At 42.2% G+C, this 15,203-nt stretch overlaps 1 protein-coding gene across 1 annotated transcript in view; it reads left to right on the top strand.

Annotated features, from left to right (window-relative positions):
- Positions 1 to 14,208: 14,208 nt before the first annotated feature.
- The window catches only part of kremen1 (kringle containing transmembrane protein 1), a gene marked incomplete at its 5' end in the record, with an annotated part of 50,755 nt that continues 49,760 nt past the window's right edge, over positions 14,209 to 15,203 (top strand). The window contains one exon of the mRNA XM_079221782.1: positions 14,209 to 14,287. Coding sequence (XP_079077908.1) covers positions 14,209 to 14,287 — 79 coding nt within the window. The remainder of the gene's footprint in view (positions 14,288 to 15,203) is intronic.

The raw sequence follows: 15,203 nt of genomic DNA, 5'->3' as shown, positions 1-15,203 counted from the left end.
GTTATATTTTAATATTTTCTGCTTTGTAAACAGAGAGCAATCCTAAAATAAATGCTCAGTTAAAGAATAAATAAAACAAATCATCTTTCACAGATGGTCATTAGCTTGTGACATACAAAAGCCAAAATCCAATCTTGCACACGTCAATATACAGCATAAATATACACACAAATACATTAATATGTATGCAAACAATAGAATGAGAAAAATGGGTAAATTAGATAGATACTCACCAACTTTCTCTACATTAGAGACATATAACATTACAAAAATAGTTCATAGAAATTTGCTTCCGGAAACATTTGAGGCGAGAGCTTGGAGAGGTAAAACTTTGGGAGTTTTCAGAGGTGGCTAGTCCCCATTCGCAATGTTTTATGGGATGAGTAGTTTCTTCCATCTTAACACGTTTATGTACTCTTGTAGTCTACCACTGCCTTTTTTCCATTTTTTCTTTGCTCAAATGTTTTATGGTCACAATTTCATCTCGTAGTTGGTCGGTTTGGTTCGATGCTTAAAACTCTTCGTGTAAGGAATTCATCAAACATCAATGGAGTGAATGGAGGGGAAATTCCCTTCCGGGACCGGTGCCGTTCAAAAAGTGCGCGGTCACTGTTGAGTCTCGCTAAAACCGAGCACGCAGCCCGGAAGTGACCCAAAGCTGAACCTCGGCTTGTTCGAGGACTCATTGAAGTTGCCCCTCAAACACTAACTGCTCTTGACATAAAAATATGCTATAACTTTATCACTCACAGGCCAGCTACTAGTGTTCCCCCTGTTTCAGGCAACAACATCAGAGGCTGAACTTCATCCCCTGAGGCGATGTAATCCACTCAGCGACCAGCGACCGGCCGTTAGGACCCGAGGCTCATTTTTCATTGCAGTCAGTTCTTTTTATAATGGAGCACGTCATTCTCCTGGGCCACAGAAAAGGCAGATACCTCACTTTACTACACCACAGATGAGCGTAGCAGAGCAAAGCAGCCCCAGCATGCCCAACCCACCCTTACAGATGTTCGTCCTAGACCATGCCCAACACAGGAAGCCATTAAAGAGCAAATCAATCAGTCGGCAGTGTGGAAACTGGGGAGACAAACCTCCATGGAAAGCTTGTGGAGGGGCACGTTGCCAGGGGGAGTGAGATGCACTACGTAGCTTTTACCAAATATAAATTCATTGCAGGCGCTTGGAAACTTGTGTTTTTATAAACACTGGGTGGAAGTGATTTTCCCGATTTGGAGCGATTCAAATGCAAAGCAGTGGAGGGCACGGACAAAAGCAAAGAGAGGAGAAAATAAATACAGAATTGTTTGCGTTTGCCTGTAGGGGAAATATTTTCAAAGCTCATTCTCATCCTCAGAAATAATTTTAGTGGCGATAATCCTCCAACAACATTCTCCTCTGATTTTTCCAACTGAACGGAATACAAACCATTTTCAAAAGCTTTTCATGCACAGATCAAGTGTTCTCATGAATAAAGATGCGCTTCGTGGAAGTTTTGCTCCGTCGTGGTTGTTTGTTTCCCTTTTGAATGAGTTCATGCCTTGCAAACACAGCTTCCTGTGACCCTGCTTCACTGCTTTCCTTCTACCTTTAAAAAAAAAAAAAAAAAAAAAGAAGACCAACATGCAGCCCTTGTGATTGAGTTTAATCTGCTTCAATCAGATCCCATTTAAAGTCACATCTCTTATTGTTGTGTGGTCTTTTATTTACTCAATACTGAGATAGCAAAGGTTCTAGATATGTTTAGGATTTGCCATCTCTTACACTTACAGCAACGGGTTCGAATAAAAGAATACGTTTCTTTTTCATAATAATTATCTCTACCAGGAGGATCATGCAATCGGTCGCTTGCGTCCGTGAGTGAGCGTGCCACTCGTGTCTGTCCCCGGCTAATCTAGCATTCTGCTTACAATTTTGTGGTGCCCAGTTATGGATGCATGCTCAAGAACCACTTATGGTTGCGGTGACTGACACTTTCTCAAAACATCTTGTATGGCCTGTATTTATACTGGCATTGAATGAGTTACTAATGAGTGTTCATGTTGTAACAATGCTTTATAAAGGATGAATCAAGTGTTTACCCATGCTTAACTAATGCTAAATAGTGTGTAGTTATTATAAAGTGCTACCTAAGTTTCAAATTATTTTTACTGCTTGTTTTTGAGTTTTTATTAAATGTGTTTAGCGACGCCTTGCAGCACTTGATGTCTGGACAGGAGGTTAGCCAGCTGTGGGTTTTATTAATTAAATCACACAATACATGAGTGGCCATCGCAGACACACCTGTGGAGATCTGCGCTCCACTGAGTGCACCTTTCGACTTTGATATGGATTTCCTCACGTCATTAATTTATTGTCCCGTGTCACTGCCAGACGTTTACATGGCGTCTGTCCAAAGGAGAACCTTCAATCACGAGACGTAATCTGTCAAAGGACAACGTTATCCCCATATACCTTAAGTCTCAGTATTTAAAGCTGAGTGAGTAATTCCCTGACTCTAGATTTATGATAGCACCTGTCTGTTAGCACAAGTGAACTGCCCCAGCAGGCCTGGGAATTCCCATCAAATCCAGCCCCAGAATCCCCCAGATCATCAAGCACTTTGTTCTTGCCATCAGAGATAAAGCTCTGCAATCCTCCCCAACCATTACTCTTAATGATCTTCTTAGCTTGCCGCGTTACACCAAAGCTAGCTCCAAGAAGAAAGGCAACTTCAAAAGGCATTGGTTTGTGTGTGTGTGTGTGTGTGTGTGTGTGTGTGTTCCCTTTATCCTTATCTTGTACTGTGGAACTTGCCGATGCACAGATATGATGAAGAAGCAATTAAATCTCTGTGTACGTGGAGTTTCATCTCTGAATTTGTCTGGTTGTCAGTATGTGGGTGTGGACAGTCTGAAACCCTGCAGTGGTAGTGACACATTTCAAATGAAGTCATATCGGGTGATACAAGCCTGCACTTGCCTCCGTCTCATCTTTTATTTTGACTGACATTAGTGCCTTAATGAAGAACATTTTAATATTCAGTCTTTTTCACGATCATTTGTGCTCAGTTTACATCCTGTGCACGAGATGACAGAGACTTTTTTCTGTAAACATTTGCTCACTTTCAAGACTTTTGTACTCTGGATCAAGTTAGCCCACATTGGTTGGCCCTTGAGGCATATTGTTTACTGTCTAGACACACTTGCTCGTGGTATCTGTGCGTTCCTCTCGGTGTGTGCCGTGCATATACCTGCTTGTGGACGCGCGTTTTGTATCGCAGGGACGTCGAAAGTCCTTTTATTTTTCTCTCTCAGGCTTATTATGAATTCTCTACGCCACGATTCATCATCTGTTGTCTCTTCCTCAGCACGTCTGAACCCAGAAGGTTGAAGAGCTCATAAACATGCATATTCTCGTCCCCGCTCAGCCCTGCGCTAATTGAGCGGACACAGCAGCCACAGCATCATCAGGTTCATTTTCTCGTTATTCATATTCATGCGGAAGGGAAGAGGAGTTTTACTTTGTTTCAGGCCTTTTATTCAGAACTGCTGGACAGTCACTGGTTAGCGGTGGTTTTGACAGTGCTCATGCAGTAATCACTACAAAGTCAACGTTCTATACATACATCACTGTTCTCTGTATTTAATATGCATTTTTCTTTGCTCACTAAACCTGATACCTTTTAAAGTATTCCAAGTAGTATGGAAACTTTTCCTGTGAAACGATACCTGCAATCAATCCACCACGAGTGTTCCTTAAGTAAATAGGATGTGTGATCGTCCCACAACCGCAGCAGCTACAGAACTGGCATAGTCTCTTTTTTTTTTTAGGATACCCGGCCTTGATTAAAACGGTAGAGCTTAAACAATACTTGATTAGTCGATCGACAGAAAATGAATAGGCAACTATTCGATGCAATTAAACAATGTTTAAAAATGTGGGGATTTTGCTTTTTTCTTGTGGACTGCAGATCAAGGAATTTGAAGACGCCTCCTAAGAAATTGTGATGAGCATTTTTTCCCAATTTGTTGACATTTTGCAGACAAAATAATTAATCGGTTAATGAAAAAAAAGTACATTTTACTTTATTCCATCTATATGAACTGCAATAGCTTGAACTTGTACTGTGCTGTAAAATACTGCATTTTGCTTTTGAAAAATAATTGAAAAAGCACATCATATACACTTCTGAAGTTCACTGATTACAAATATAACACAGTCAAATTTAAACAATTCAGATACAGTCTGCAGCACTCTCTTGCTGCTACTCCTGTGCAGGGTCTGCATGTCAGTGTAATCCTCTGGATAAAAACTGAAATCTCCCTTCAGTTTCAGTATGATTTGCAGCCACGGATTTATCATGCTTTCGGAATTGAGTTTTCGAAGATTGCATGGAGGACACAGGCTCCCTTGACTAGTTCCATGTCATAATTGGGATTGAGATGCAGCGGGAGACGTGCCAGACATCGACCCAACATGGTGCATTGGCAGCGACTGTGCAGGGGATCGCCTTGTTCACAGCTTGAAACCATAAACCTGCAAACATACGTTCCGTTCCTGGGTCCTGTTGCCTAAGAAATGCAACATGACGTCAAGGCGCTTTTCATCTTTTTGTTCATCTTTTTGTTCAGCTATACAACGTAACCAAAGTTTGCATCCCCCAAGTGTGTTTCTCATCAGCACTTTACACTTTACATATGGCGGCTTGTGGTTCTCACATTGCATTCCCCTCAATGCATGAAGCGGAAAAAATGGCCATTGGAGGATGTTTGCAATGTTGTCGAGGTCTGACATGGAAGGGGAAGTGTAAAAACAAGTCTGGCCTCAATATACCCCACAAAGCTAAAACCGCCTGGACAAAACAAAAAGCATTTGGATTGAAGTTGACTCAGTGTGGTGACCACTTTCTTCAACTCTTTGAAGACGATGCTCAGAGGACTCTGAACAGAAACGCACCGCTAGTGAATGTAAAGGACACTTTTATCATTTTATTTGTTCTGTATTTGGGCAAAACAAGGTTTCTCAGAATTATCCGAAGCGCCATCCATTTCCAAGAAGATGTTCAGAAGATGTCATTACAGCCCAACAGAGAAAAGTAGTTGTTGTTTAGAGGTCTCATTTCAGCTTTGTGCTCCATGTCGTTCTCCAGCACGAAATGGCTCCGACGCTCCCTTTTCTATTGGCAGCTGATTTTTAAGTGTGAGTCAAATGTGCTGTCATTGTCACTATACCACAACCAATATCCATCTCAGGATGAGCCCCACAAACCGACGCACTGGGTGAGGACATTGTTTCATGGCGAGAAGCAATTCTCTGGCTTTTGGCTCTTTTCCTGGACTGTGATGAGTTAACACGAAGATGTTTCTGACTTGGAAGAAGGGATTTGGTGATGATGTTAGCCATGATGTCCTTACGTTTGTTGGCAGTAAAGGGTCAATCTTATTTGTTCTATTACATCAATCGCAAGCATCAGGAAAGTTAAGTTATACAGTCTTCCATTCCGTGAAGAAACATTGTTTTTTATTTTTTCATTTGTGATATTGCTTCTTAGTGTTTAGTTAAAAATATGTTATTCAAAATTAAAGCAAATTGAATAAATCAAAGCCAATGTGTCATCTTTCCATTGTTTTTTTTTTACAGTTTCTCAGCCACCCTGCTTCAAATACATTTTTACTGCATCACCCAATAAATCAGTCACGTTTATAGGATTTCCCAAAAATGGAATGATCACTTATGCAGGGACCAAGCTCTGGTTTACAAGGGCCGAGATGCTTTAAGTTTGGTTTTTGGTTTGGTTTTGGAACTTTTGAGGGCTTTTGGTATTTTTGTTCTTTTGAGGCTGGTGGCCAAGGCGCGAGAAACATGAATGGCTGGCGTCCAGTGTGGTTAAAGGATAGCTACTGGGTCTATGTTTTACCAGCGTTTCTCATCCTGTGCTCAAGTTTTCTCTTCCTCTTCTCCTCTGTTCAAACTGGAGGAACAAAACAACCAATGCAAAGTAATCGCATCACCCCACACATGCTGTCATCTTAAAGGATAACAGTTTACATAATTCTATATTCATGTTTCTTCATTCTATATCAAGTTTGGGACTTATTGGCCATCATCCTCACGGCATCATTAGTAAAGCCAATGCGGAAGTGCCTTAAACTTGCATTCTCTCTAATGGCCAGCAGGGGGCGACTCCTCTGGTTGCAAAAAGAAGTCTGATTGTATAGAAGTCTATGAGAAAATGTCTCTACTTCTCTCTTGATGTATTCCCTCCGTAAACATTGTAAACATGAGTTTATGGTCTCAATCTCTAGTTTCAAGTATTCTTCAATACAGCATGGTGTTCATGCACAAATATGTTAACTAGCGTTCACTGGCTGCAAAAATTCCAAGATGGCGACAACCAAAATGCCAAACTCAAGGCTTCTAAACCGCAGTCCACAAACCTTTGGGTGATGCTGCGGTCTATTCCAATACAATCTATGATTTTTACTCACCGAGTTGACTTCTTAGATCTTAGGGCACGGTGGCATTGCCAAAGGAAATCTGACGGGACAAGATACACAAGCAGTCAGACATGTTTTGAACCAACGTTCAAAGGTTAGCCAGGAAGAGATAACACAGGCAAACAGTAAACTTACTACTCTAACTCTCCGTTGTAAACATCCATTACAGTTTACAGACGAGACTTTGAGGTTCAACTTTTAACCTATGAACGTACTTAAAGTGCCATAGATGTGCGCACTGTGTGATGTGGACTTTTTATAGACAGACTATAACCTCCATAGCAACCTTCAATTACCTTGAAGGGTAAAATGTTCCCGTAACTGATAGAAAAGACGCATGAAATATGAAAATTAAACCCAAGTTGAAATAAACTGTAATGAACGTATTTACAGTAAATTATTCCTGATGAGAAAACAATCGTGCTCCATATCCACCTCTCATGCTTTCCCTGTGTGTCCCCATAAAGGAGATAAAGGCTGAGCAATGTTACAATAAACATTCCAGAGGGTGTCACCCACCCGGAGCCTAATTAGAGACCCGGGAGGCCGAGCAAGACGGATGACTGCCGTGTGTGTCAGCGAAGAGAGGCGGAGGAGGGTTTGTGGTGCTGCTGGGGGCTGCTGGTTACGTGCAGGTGGCTGGATGTAACCGTTGGCTTTTATCTTGGCTTTGAACACGGGTAAGCTCAGGGGCCTGCACAGGTGTGTGTGTGTGTGTGTGTGTGTGTGTGATAGGAGTTGAGAGGAGATGGTGGTTGGGGGGGTTGTTACTGCTGCAGATAGGGCCACAGGCAGTCATTTGTCAAGGGGAGCCCACCTCAACAAAGCTTTGCTGGGGTCAGAGAGTGACACCATAATGTGCGTTGTGTGTGCAACCACTAATGATCTGGATCATATAGAAGCTGATGTGGCCGCATGGGGGATGGTTGGCCGGGTCGAACAGACTTCAGACACCAACCAGATGCTTTGGTTGAGTAATCGCGTTGACTCACCCACATAGGAGTAGATGTGAGAAGTTGTCCGCCAGTGTGTTTTGTTTTTCATTAATGTAATGAGCCAAGTGGCGGCAGAGTTTATTTCGGCACTGACGTGAATGATCGGGACAGCAAACGGTGACTCAGTGGTGAAGCCAAAGTAAAATATATAAATCGGCATCCTTTTTCTTGTCTGGTTCTTCAGGGTGCACACGTACCCTAAATTTAGCCTCAGAAGCAAATTTCCATCAAATTAGTTTTAAAGGATCGGTTTGCCCGATTTATCAAATAACCTATTTCAACACTTGGATTTGTTGTGTGTGCTCATGTTTTTATAGGTGCTAATTCAGAGCATATTAGGGATTGCCTCCATATGGCTCTCAACATGCGCCAGCTGAGCCAACAGCTAGCAGCTAACAGCTAACAGCGCAAACAACAACAATAGTGCTGACAGTGTTTACTTGATGAGGAGAATGAGGGTGGGTGTTATGCTTTCATGATTATTAGTAACCACTGTATGAGCGCGGTGCAGAGCGGCACACACACACACACACACAGGCTCACATGCACTGAATGCACGCGGGCCCCACAGCTACTTATACAAAGCACAGTAAAGCTTGGATAACAAGACACACAGAGGAAGAGTGACTTTATTCTCGATAGCCATTAACTTACTATGTATTTCCATAACTAATAGTTGTTTGTTTTTATAATTTTGAGTTTGTTACCTTTAAGACATCAGTCTGAGCTTCCTGCTGCCTTCCCCACGTTGCTATTGGAAAAGCTGCACACTGTCGAGGGCGTCTTTCCAGAAACAACATCCTGGATCCAGTGGATAATCCACCGAACAATAGACTGTGATCAGTTTTCATTGGAACTACTTCTAACTCAAGCTGCAACTGTCCGCCACTTATTTACTTGATTAATTGAGGTATTGTTTTTTGTCTGTAAAATGACAGAAAATAGTGAGACCACACTTTGCCAGAGTCAAAAATGATTTATTCATGCCATTGTTTAAAGCATAAATGTATCACATTTATGCTTTAAACAACACACCACCCCTCCCCCACACAAACACCAGACACCTTCCTATACATATATATATATATATAATGTATACATCTGTTTATAATGTCCATACTGTTTATAATGTCTTTCATTTCATTGTATTTATCCACCAAATTGCACTGCACCTCTACTGCTTCTCTTTTGCACTCTGGACAGATGCAAACTACATTTCGTTGTCACAGTACTGTGTGCAATGACAATAAAGTTGATTCTGAGTCTGAAAGTAGTTGCATAACACTGCTCCCAGTCGGGTCTGTGAGTTATCCTGAATACCCAGGAAACTGTTTCTATAAGGCGCGCTGCTGTTGAGCTTTTAACTGTCACTTTTAATGCTCAGAGCACCACAAATGAATTTCCGTTCACCTTTTTTTATTGTATTGAAGTGGTGGCAGAAAGGTCAAAGACTGCAATGCTGCAATAAAAAAACACAAAAACTCTGTTTTTTTTTTATCATCTGAGTGAATAGGCCTTTGACATTATGTACCTCTCTCTCAGATGAGACCGAAATGAAATGGACTGTCAGAAGATTTTAGAGGTTCAGGTTCAATGCAACCAAAGATCCCCTCGGATGCCAAGAATGAGAGAAGGCAAAGGAGGGAGACGTAGTTTTGTCAAAAAAAAAAGTGATGTTAAAATTCAGGGCCCGGCGCTCATGTTTACCCCAGAGAAAACAAGGACATGACATAGTCTTGGCTCCTGGATTTGTGAATTCAAAGCATCTGGGCCAACTTCTAATTCAGCTATGCACAACATCCCATTGGCAGGCAGGTCAGGGATGCCAGAGTACTTTCCAATACATCTCAGTGGATTATTCTTGCTGTGACCTCCACCCTCCGTCTTGCATAACAAAGCAGGCCAAGAGGGCTCAGCTCTCGCTGCCGGAAACATGCGCGCGTGGAGGACGGACTCTGGATACCCGTGATCCGACGTTCTCAACCCAATAAAAATAAAATCAGCCTAGCAGTCTAAAAGGACGAGGTGCCCCCCCGACAAATAATTAAGTGTGAATGTCAAGTGTGGAGGTTTTTATCTGGAGAGAGCAACAAAGAGACTGAGCAGATTTTACAGTAACTCCAGCAGACCACAAGGAATGTGACCAGGCAGCATGTGTAGACCTGCCCAACATGTGATCACACACACACACACACACACACACACACACACACACACACACACACACACACACACACACACACACACACACACACACAAAGGAAGCCTTGCTATACACCACAACTGCACAGCATCACAGACTGATAGCATTCCGGGAAGATGGGAGGTAATGACAGGACTCCAGTTCAGGTTAATGATCATATCGTTAATATTCAGTCTGAGGGCACTGAGACGGCTTTGTGTGAGCGCACACTCCTAACATGTCACGTGCTAAATAAGGAGAATAATACAATGGATACTGTGGTGGGTGAGGTGTTCAGGTCCTTAGTTCAGTTCAAAGCATTAACTCAAAGTAAAAAAAGTCAAGTACAAGTCAAAGTGACTATGTAAAACATTGCAATGGTAATTTATTGTGCACTCGATGAGCGTATGTGTCCGCTCTGGAAACAAGTGTTCATGTTTTATGTGTAAACATTCCATAGCATGCCTCCTTTCAGACTAGTGGGAAGTAAAACCATCCAAAAGCTCACATCTAGGGGTTTATTTTACGACTCTTGTCTTTTGCATCTCTAGCTTTCTCCTAAACTCACCAAATGTTACCATTTGATAGTGCATATCTAAACAAAACATGTCAGAAGACTCGCAATACAGAAATGTACCGTAATTGTCTTGATGTCAGGGGAAGTTTCATGTTAGTTACAATACAATGTGTTGCATATCTTTCAAGGCGGTTTTCTAAAACATATTTTTGTTCTCAGACATCTTCACCTCAGCTGCACTTACAGACACCAAACTTTCCAATTTCATTCCTCTCAATGTTCTGAAGGTTTCCACTGAGGGGGTTGTTCACACATCATTAAAAACCTGATTCATACAACATTTAATTACTATAAACATTACAGAATTTTAATTTTCTGGCTGCTGAGTGATTCCCTCTTTAGAAAAACCTCATGTCAACACAATGAAACGATCTTTTTGAACACGGCTTTATCCAATGTTCAAATAGTGTATGGAAATATGTATATTGTTATGTCTCCCCTTAAGCAAAAATAGAAAATAAATCACTGGTTCCAGCCTCTCAATAGTGTGAATATGTTCTGATTTCCTAGATTGCAAAGTGAATGTGTTTTTGTTTTGGACCGTTCAGACAAAACAAAACATATTTCACATTAGTTTTGGCTCTGGGAACATAATCCATAACAAAATTGTTGGAATAATGAATTGATTGAAAACAAGTGCTAGTTACCGATGGAAAGATATATCAGAAACTAAATTGAAAGTATGGCTCCTGTGTGTTATATTCACACATAATAATAATAGTTCCTCAGTATACTGATGCACACGTGTGTCAAAAACATAATTAATGTTGTAGCTAAGTTAATTTCCATCTACCCTACTGATGGGTAGTTTAATATATAAAAATCATATTCTTCAAACATGTTATATGTTTTGTATGTGAAATCATAAACTGCAAAGTACTATAGCTGTAAAATATCCCTTCTGAAAGGTAGTGGAAAGAAATGTAAAGTGACGGAAAAAGTAGATACTGTTAAGTACCTCAGAATTGTACTTAAGTACAGTACTGGAGTAAGTATAATGAGTTATTGATGGGGCATTTAATGGGACATGTAATGCATATAATGTCGGAGTTACTTTAGACAGACAGCTAAAGGTTAGACATCTCAGTAAACTGTCAGTATGGTTCAATTATAAGATTTTTTTTTCTCTAAAACCATTTTTCACTGTAAAGCGAGTGCAGTTTTTACCCTCCAGCATCTCCAGGCCGAAAAGGCCACACGTCATGCCAGATCACTTTCCCAGTGCTCCCCATCTCAACCCCTGTCGGCTTTGGCAAAAATAAAATGTTGGGCCTTCTTTTCCTCAAGAGCAGGGAGCTCGTACTGGATCTTCTTTTTTTAGGCCAACTGGCTGCGTTTGTGGACTCCTCTTCATGGTGCTGCGCGATGCTCGCAGGCAAACACACGGGGGCGCTGTTTCCCACTTAGGAGGAGACTGCCAGTGTGACATGGAGGGGAGAAGTGGAGAAGTGGGCACATGCACACTAGGGCTGCAACTAACGATTATTTTAATAATCGATTAATCGGTTGATTATTTTTTCGATGAATCGGATAAAAAAACAAAAACATTCATTTCCAACGCTTTATTCAAAAACAGAACTGACAGTGTTCAGAAAGCACAAACAGGTTGCTCCTTGAACACCCCTGAGCTGTTAATTAAAAAAATAAAATACTATAAAAGTAAAATTTAAGACTGAACTGTAACGGAACATAACGGAACTTTAACGCCAACACAACCCAAACACGTTAGCTAACGTGATAGCAAGCTGACTAGCTTCCATTAAAAACAAGTTTGAGCTGGAGACATCTTAACTCTGATTGGCCAAGACTCGACACGTCAAAGATCTTCTATTTTTGCGAAGATCACGATCTAAACTTTTCTCAGTGTCTCACTCCAATCTCAGACACGCTGCCAGTTGCTCTGCGCCGGCTTTTTTTTCTCCGCGACTTATTGACTGGCGTAATAATCGCGCGACACAACGAATCGATAATGAAATTCGTTGCCAACACTTTTGATAATCGATTTTTATCGATTTTATCGATTCTTTGTTGCAGCCCTAATGCACACACGCAAACACACACACACGCACACACGCACACGCACACACACACACACACACACACACACACACACACACACACACACACACACACACCTGTTTATAGCCAGTGAATAAGATAAGAAAAGCGTTCATGGACAATTCTAAAGGAAAAAGTCATCCATGGAGAACAATTAGTATTGTTTTCACATTCTGTTTTTATTTTCAAATTGATTGAGTTTCCTTAAGAAAGAACTTTCATTATATCCCAGAAATGTAAACATAATCTGCTCGTTTGTTTTAGTTTGCGACTGTTTAGAAATAAAAACAGCTCGCCCCTTTCTGTGGATTAGAATGATCTAATAATAAATCAGCAATCAGCAACTAAAACTCACACCAGAAACAAGTCTTGTGATTCCTCCAAATTGTGCCCATGGGACTCGCTTCCATTGATTAAATATTAGGCAGACAAATAAAATGTGGATTTTTTTATCCCAATTTCAGCCGCAGAAAAAAAATATCTAATTTGCTTTTTAAATTCTTTACAAGTCGAGTAATTCCCCGACCTCATACACATCCTAATTAATCTCTATTGTATTCAGCCACAGGCGCACCTACTGTAACCTCTTCTCTACCCCTCTCTCCCCCCACACACACACACACTCACACACACCCTCTTCCACAATTTAGCTATTAAAATGACGTATTGCCTTTGACTTGCCTTTGTGTGCATTTTAGTATTGAGTACTGTATGTCGTAGCCCAGGGGCCTCCAAACATAATGGACCACCAATTAGATGTCGACCCCAACATGAAAAACGAGACACTACTCCCATAGTGCACGCTAGATACTAGTTATGATGCACACACATCGTGGGCCGTCAACCGTTTATTAAAAAAAGAGTTTTGCTGCCGTCTTTCCTGACATGCCTCTTTTATGTTCAGACGTGCTCAGCTTGACAGTCTTGTCGACATTTTGGCCTAAACTATAGCCACCAGACATTGGATGTCAACATCACCCATAAATCATCATTGCATACCAATACATGACCCAACAATTATGAAGATATAAACAATTATTTGTTGGATTGAATAGTTGTTGTAATAATGTATAGTTTATGTACAATAAGCATATTGTACACACACACACACACACACACACACACACACACACACACACACACACACACACACACACACACACAAAATTGTGTATTTTGACTATCCATCCAGTACAATACATTATTGGAGAGCCTCTCTCTATGGGCCCCTCACACCAGGGGCCCCAGTGCAACAGCACTGCGTATGCTGTCTATATTTAGGCCCCTGCCGCAGACTGAATTCAATGTGCGTCACTGCTGCATAGCATGTCAGTGGACTGTCAAACATCTGCTTTAATGTCCTGTAGCGTCACATATATACTTCTTAATATATTGGCCTCATAGTAAATGACTTGAAGTGAGGCATTATTACTGGAATGGGGTTGGAATGATATTCCAAAATCATCTTATACTTTATTAACCTGCTGTTCCTCGCACTACTGAGTCCAGCCTCCAACCCCAGCAGCGCCACCCTCTCTCCCGCTCTCCTCCTCCTCCTCCTCCTCCTCCTCCTCCTCCTCCTCCTCTCTTCTCCTCCTCCTCAGTTCTTTCCGCTGCTACCCCAGCGCTGCAGGTTGAATCTATTGCCCCTATTTCCTGTCACATGGTTTGGAAATAGGATCCCTGCATTCTACTATCTGTTCCCGTCTCCGTGGTGTCAGTGTAGCAGCGGCTCTAGGACCTGCCTTGAAGTTCAGGGACTTTTAACGCCGACCGAAGAGCGACTCCTTCACAGACCCGGACAGCCAGCCAGCAGCCAGCCAGCAGACCAGTCAGTCCAGCAGCTCGCCGGTCTGCGCATCACGTCCGTCTGGCTGCACTTCACCTGAGAGCCAGCTCAGACTCTTTACTCACACGATGGATTCCTGGACAGTCACATCTGCTCTGCTCCTCGCTGGGGCGATTTCTTCTGCGGCTTTTGGTGTTTTCGACACCGGTAAGTCTAAACTTTTCCACTCGCTTCTTTCTGTGGATGCATTCCGATGAATATCTGCGTTTTTAGTTTTCGGAAGCGTCCCCAACAGTTGTCCTTTTGCGCGCCGGACAGAACAGACTGTTTATCCTGTCAATGTCCACAACTCACCACGCACGCGCGCGAGAGAGTTCGTTGATTGTTGCCATTTGGGATCGAACATGTCACAGTAACTTCATCGTCTTGGTCCAAAGCCCACCACGACACTGTTTTCCCAAACTACGCGATGTGTTTACATGAAGGCGGCCAAAGAAGAAAAGAAAAAAAAGGGGGAGAAATTGTTTGGCTGTTTTGTGAGTGATGTAATGCGAGCCGAGTGACTGATTAGACTACAGTCCCAGTGTTGCCTCCGAACCGACAGGGTAAACACTTCAAACCGCATCCAAAGGTCCTCAGACCCGCAGAGTCCCCGTGACGAACACACACACACACACACACACACACACACACACACACACACACACACACACACACACACACACACACACACACACACACACACACACACACACACAAAAGAAAATCCGACCAAACAGGGTTTCAAGTACATCTGGAAAGAGCTCAGAAAACATCTGGAACCGACGTTATGTTGTTCGGAAAGCTGCGTTTTTCGTTTTGAATCAGGGATGCGACCCAAACCGGCAGCTTTTACGCGCCGGCCTCTCCGCGCGTCCGTCGGTGTGTTCCCGGTGTGTTTACCTGCTCCGCATCGAATACACACAGCAGTCTTTGGGGATTTGATCCAACAAGTTGTGTCAGTTATCCACCTCCATCACGACCCGCCTCTGCACCGCGTTATTTGCTATTGTGTCTTTTTTAATTGAACCATACAGACCCTCACCTCCTCCCAAAAATAATAAACTCTGCACGCCCCAGCTCG

Source organism: Taurulus bubalis (genome assembly GCF_910589615.1).
Source record: "Taurulus bubalis genome assembly, chromosome: 8".
NCBI lineage: Eukaryota > Metazoa > Chordata > Actinopteri > Perciformes > Cottidae > Taurulus > Taurulus bubalis.
This window is presented reverse-complemented; position numbering and strand designations above follow the sequence as displayed.